Genomic DNA, 5861 nt, shown 5'->3' with positions numbered 1-5861 from the left:
TCACAACAGCTGGAGCAATCTTTAAGGAAACGGACCGAACTAATTTGTACTCCCAATATATATATATATATGTGTATAAACAATATAACATAAACAATCTACTTCAAATAACGTAGGAATTTGTTGCTAATTTGTTGCTGTCGAAATATCCTAGTTTTGAATCCATTATCTACGAAATAAAAGTAAATAACAACGAAAAACCTCAACAAGCTGCGGAACAAGAATAAAGTATTAGTAAAAAAATTTATTGCTTGCTTAAAATTGGTACTGAGATGTCATCTGACTTTATTGCTTTCAAAATATGCAAGTTACGAATTTATTGCTTGCAAAATAAGTATAAATAACAATGAAAAATCTCAGCGTGCTGACGGAACAAGAGTAGAGTATTAATAAAAAATTTGTTACTCGCTTAAAATTGGTATTTCCTGCATACTGAGAGATTTTCACACTTATTAATCCGATTAATAGGTGTGAAAATCTCTCAGTATGCAAGTATCAATTTTAAAGCAATAAATTCAGATGATATCTCAATATCAATTTTAAGCGAGCAACAAATTTTTTACTAATGTTTTACTCTTATTCCGTCAGTTCGCTGAGGTTTTTCATTGTTATTTATTTACTTCGTAGGTAATGAATTTAAATATCTATATTTCGACAGCAACAAATTAGCAACAAATTCTTACGTTATTTTGAAGTAGATTGGCTTTGTTATATGTATATTTTTCCGCTAATTTTAATCTTTCTTTAGCGGAATATAATTTTTAAAAAACTGACAGAGCAAAAAAATTTTTTTTTGGCAACTTTTTAGCAACAAATGAACAACAAATAAAAATGTTAATTAGAATGGATTCTGCTCTCACTTTGTTTCTAACTTATAAGACGTAAAATATCTAACTAGATTAATTGGAATTTCGCGGTTAATTAAAAATGGACGATGAAAATTTTCTCGTTAAATCTATTCTAGTTATAATAATCGGAACTCTAATTGATATAATCAAAATCTTTTAATTCATCCATTTTCAACCAGACATTTTGTTTAGAGAAATTACGTGATTATGATCAGCAAATTATATTTTTGGACTCTCTAAAAAGATTAAATTCTTTCAAATAAAAGTTCTTTAATTCATATTAAACCCTTTAGACGTAATTAAGGGCGAAATACTTGAACTTCGCTTAAGAAATAATTAAGACTTCCTCTGAAAGTTAAAATAGAATTAGTTGTACGGAAATATCTCGCTTGAAAGGCAAGTAATCCGCTCCGAAAATCATGATTGCCGACCCCTTCTAATTGCCGAATAGTAACTGCGCCACTGTTTTCACATTTGAGGAATATTGGACGTGCTAAACAGGGACCGTGCATTACCTGACAGCGCGCAACCACCAGTCGAGTGGTTCATTCGTCCCGTGGCGTCGCCGTGCTCCAATACGTCAGTCTATGTTTGCTCGGCCGTCAGCGAAGACGACGAACGACGCAACGTAAACTACGAAAACACGTTTATTTACAAGTGCCACGGAAGAAACAAGATTACCTCTCAAATCACGAACAATTCATGCAGAATTTAACGCGGTGACGTTGGAAAAATAAAACAGTGATGTAGTTGAGATTTTATCGTAAGTTTAATTCGGATAAATTTTAATGATAAGAGTTTTATTATCGGGGTTAGCATTATTACAATTTGTCTATAACTAAATATTTATATATTAAAAATAATTGCAAGGCTCACGTTACTTCGCGTTTAAATTCCCTTCAAGTCTGTCATCCAAGAATGTTGAAAGCATATAAATGTATAACTTGGCAAAATTATAAAAGTTTTTGACTAGTTCTATTGATTGCTTTTATGGCTATAAATTTATATATATTTTCACAAATCGATTATGTTCAAAAGTTTCACTTAGTATTCTTTAAAATATTTTTCGTTACACTACTTCGCTTTTAGACAAATGTTCTTAATTATCAAAAGCAATTGATATTGAGCTCGTGACAAAAAAATTTTCAATAAAAATATTTAACGTAACCACAATTTTATTCAGTAATTTTAAACTTAGACTAAAGTTGCTAATTAAGAAAAAAAAAAGATTTGTTTCTAATCTCGGTCAATGACCGGTTTCGACGACAAGCTGAAGATCGTGTTATTTTGAACAAACAGGTACCAGGTAATCGAGTGTAATAAGGTGTGCAAATTTATTCCGCATGAGACCGATAGACTAACGCTAAAAATTTATTGCGTGAAGGATCAGAAGTCAAGATGATAACGGTACCAATATCAGCCTCCAGTCCCTACAGATCTTACAGCGACGGCAATAAAGTCGCTAAGGAGCCCTTGGTCAAGGCAGCAGAAGATCATCTTTTGCCAAATGCACAAGTACGTGTACTTTATTTATCGAGTGACACAATCGCGACCATTTTTCTTTTTTCGACGTTAGCATTGAAATCACATTTGATACTATCCTCGGTATGTCTGAGTTACGTAAATTTCGTAATTACGTAAACGCACCTGATGCGATTGGTAATGATAGCGTGTTTGTTCACTTCACATTGATAGTTTTAGTGAAACTGCATACTTCAACAAATCAGTTGTTCATAACCACTAAAAGTCATTTACGTAATTTGCTGTCGCATCTCTAAAGCTACTCATAAATGAAGTAAACAAGCTGAAGCTTCTATTCATTTCATTTTTTTCTTTATCTTTTTGTCATAAAATCAGATTTTCAAGAAAAACTGAGTTAATATTTTTAACGATATTAATTAACAAAACATATTAAATTTTGAATTTGTGGAATCTTTTTTACTAGAAATCTTCTGTATTACTATAATTTAAATGTATTAATCTTAAAATGATATCTTTTGAACACTATCGGAATTTTTATGATCGTTTTTAAATTGGATAAACATTGCATAAATATAGATGAACTATTATGTGGAAAATTTTGTTTACTTATATCCTTCGTCTAGGATACCAAGGAATTTTATCATAATTGCTGACGACACGCGCGACAAAGGGTTAATTAGAGCTAACCCGATGCGACTAAGTGGAACGTGTTGCTTCGATCGTCATGACAAATGACGGCGTTATTAATTTTCTTCATTATGCATTCACCATCTAAATTTCTTATCAGGAAATCTGCCAGTGATGATTATCGCACTTCATCGCTCTACCTTACCAAAAATCAATAATCATTATTTTTAGGTGCTATTGAAAACTCATCCGCTTCTCTCAATTTACTTCATATTATATACTGCATCTCTTATATGTCCATCAAACGCAGAAAATTAAAAATAAAAAAATTGCGCAGATAATAGTTTACAAATTAAAACATACTATATTTTTTTTCCTTTATTTTAATAGTTGTAAGTTCGTAAAACTTCCATTTTAATATTCGCAAAAGAAAGGATGCAAAGTTTTAACTATTTTTCGGCCAATGGAAAATCTCCGAGATATTCAAATTGTATATCATGTTAAAGGGCTATTTAAGAATCGAGTGGTATACTGTTTATCTTAGGGAAATATCAGAAATATCGGGAGAAATCGTGATATAAAAATCAATAAATCTAATGTTGTCACGACTTTATTGATAAAAAATTGTTGAATAAGACATCAAGATATTCCGGAAATTTAAACGATAAGGACTGTATTGTTACGAGTGTTACAACACTTATAACTTGGAGGATATTTTCAAGCAACGAAGACTGATATAAAATAATCGTTTGATTTTGAATTTTAGCTTCGAATAACGAATATGTTTATCAAGTTATATGTATTTGAATGCTCGCAATACAGTTAAATTTGTGTTGCTTAATTCTCGCGATATCTTATTTAACAACTTTTAAATTTATTGTGTTATTGATAACAATTTCTTCCATGTTCCTGATGTTTCCTCAAGATAAGCGATGTATCATTTAACTCCACTTAAGTAACTCTTTAATATAATATATAATCTGTACATCTCGAAACTTTTTCATTTTGGCTGAAAAACAGCCAAACTTTGACATCCTTTATCAAAATCTGCTTTAGTAATGTACGACAAAATTCAGATCTTTACAATCTTATTCAAAAAATTACTTTACAATTATATTCTCTCATTTCTAAATCATTATGCCTTGTCCCTTTTTTCCTTCCTTCCGCTAGCGGAAAGGCGTATTTTCGCGAAACCGAGCGTAGAACGATCTAAATTTACTTCGCCGGACAAGCAAAATCTCAAGTCAGCAGCTGCTAGCCAACCGTTGACTGACCGTGTTCCGATTCCCTCGTAAGAAACAGAACGAATGCTTCTATCATCGACATTCCTATCCGAGTTACCGATTCCTCGTGTTTGCATACTCGTGCGTCTCCTGCGTTACAAGTTTTAGCAGAGGAATTGTACATTGAAAAATTGTCAAATTTTCCGTGTCAATTTTCATTTTATTCATAGACGGAATTCCCGGAAGGTCTAGCCAAAGTCTGGGTCGAAGTCCTATTAACTCTGGCCAAAGCTCCAGTAACACTGAAGATAATTTTACATAGACACGTAATCACGAAAATATGAAAATTGGCAACAAATTCACATACGCAAGCGTATGGACCACATCTGTACTTACATGAGTACTTTCTGCAAAAGCTGCTGTAACTTGGCAATGAATCTACTTAACGTGATTCATGGAACTTAATTGTAATATAAAGCCTCTATTGTGCTTTTACGATGTTCGATGTGCTTGTATAATAAGCAGATACTCATATCAATGACCGTTATATCCGAATTATTACTTCCTTAGCCCAAGAACCCATCTTAACTTTGCATGTATCAATTATTAAAAGCAACTAAAGCATCATTTATGTAATCGTATTCGTGATGAGAATTTTAAGTGGCGATCTTCACATGCCACTTGAGAACACGGTAATAACTACGTACGGTAACAACGACGTTCTGACGATAAAATGATCCGATAATTGATTGATTGAAGTATTTACTTATCGGAAATAGTTCTTTATATGGCCTTCCAGTAATGCATTTCTATTAGTATAAAAAATGTAGCAAAGCTCGTGACTGCTTAATGCAGCCGTCTTGGATTGTGACGTCAAATGTAAAAAAAATACATAAAGAAAATCTCTCTTGCAAAAACTACATTAAAATGTAAATATTTTTTAATAAAACAACATTGCAATCGACAGAATAGATTTGTAAAGTATACCGAAAACTCTCCTATATTCCGATAATTCAATAAATTGTATATTTATATCCATATTTTAATTAAAAACGAAACAAACTACATGATAGTTGTCGAATTTTGAGATCAATCTGATTTTATTCCGAAATAAAATTTTACAACAAAAGGAGAGTTTTTATATTTTACAAAACTCTATTCTATCAATTGCAAATATTATTTTATTTTAAAAAATAATATTTATTTTTTAATAGAAATTTTCTAAGAATTTTTATTATGAGTTTTCTCTGACGCCATCAATCTAAATATCCGATTAGAAGTTTTAAATAGAACACATACAATTTTTAATAAGGTCATCAATCTTTCATCAACTACAATCGATATTGATTTTTTTCGTGAAAAGAGGATAGGAGTGGAAAAGATGAAGGAAAATAGAAAATGGAAAAGAAAGATAGAATATAAGAGCGAAAGATGATTATGAATCTAAAAAATGTTGAAACACTACACTTATAAGCTAATATCTTTTTTTCTTGTTTCATCAATCTCATGTTTACTATGTATGCAGATGATGGTGGGCGATGGTAGCCAACAGGTTTTTCTGAGATCGCTTATACTTCGCTGCCATCACACTGCGTCACATGCGATATAAATCGTTGACATAAACATTATATGGAAAAATATACAGGAAATTTCATTATTTATATCTGTCAAGAAAAATACT

General features: G+C 31.4%; 1 protein-coding gene and 1 long non-coding RNA gene across 2 annotated transcripts in view; both read left to right on the top strand.

Annotated features, from left to right (window-relative positions):
* Window positions 1-2124, top strand: part of LOC108685506 — a 5889-nt gene extending 3765 nt beyond the window's left edge. Inside the window, exons 2-3 of the long non-coding RNA XR_001931671.1 lie at window positions 1350-1611; window positions 2077-2124. This is a non-coding gene — a long non-coding RNA (uncharacterized LOC108685506). The remainder of the gene's footprint in view (window positions 1-1349; window positions 1612-2076) is intronic.
* A 103-nt stretch (window positions 2125-2227) lies between these two features.
* Window positions 2228-5861, top strand: part of LOC108685505 (TBC1 domain family member 1) — a 15938-nt gene continuing 12304 nt past the window's right edge. Inside the window, exon 1 of the mRNA XM_018190328.1 lies at window positions 2228-2363. Within this exon, the coding sequence (XP_018045817.1) occupies window positions 2247-2363 (117 nt within the window). The 5' untranslated portion in view covers window positions 2228-2246. The remainder of the gene's footprint in view (window positions 2364-5861) is intronic.

Source organism: Atta colombica, unplaced genomic scaffold (assembly GCF_001594045.1).
Source record: "Atta colombica isolate Treedump-2 unplaced genomic scaffold, Acol1.0 scaffold153, whole genome shotgun sequence".
In the NCBI taxonomy this organism is placed as follows: domain Eukaryota; kingdom Metazoa; phylum Arthropoda; class Insecta; order Hymenoptera; family Formicidae; genus Atta; species Atta colombica.
The sequence above is the reverse complement of the archived record's forward strand: the minus strand, read 5'-3'. Positions and strand labels throughout refer to the sequence as shown.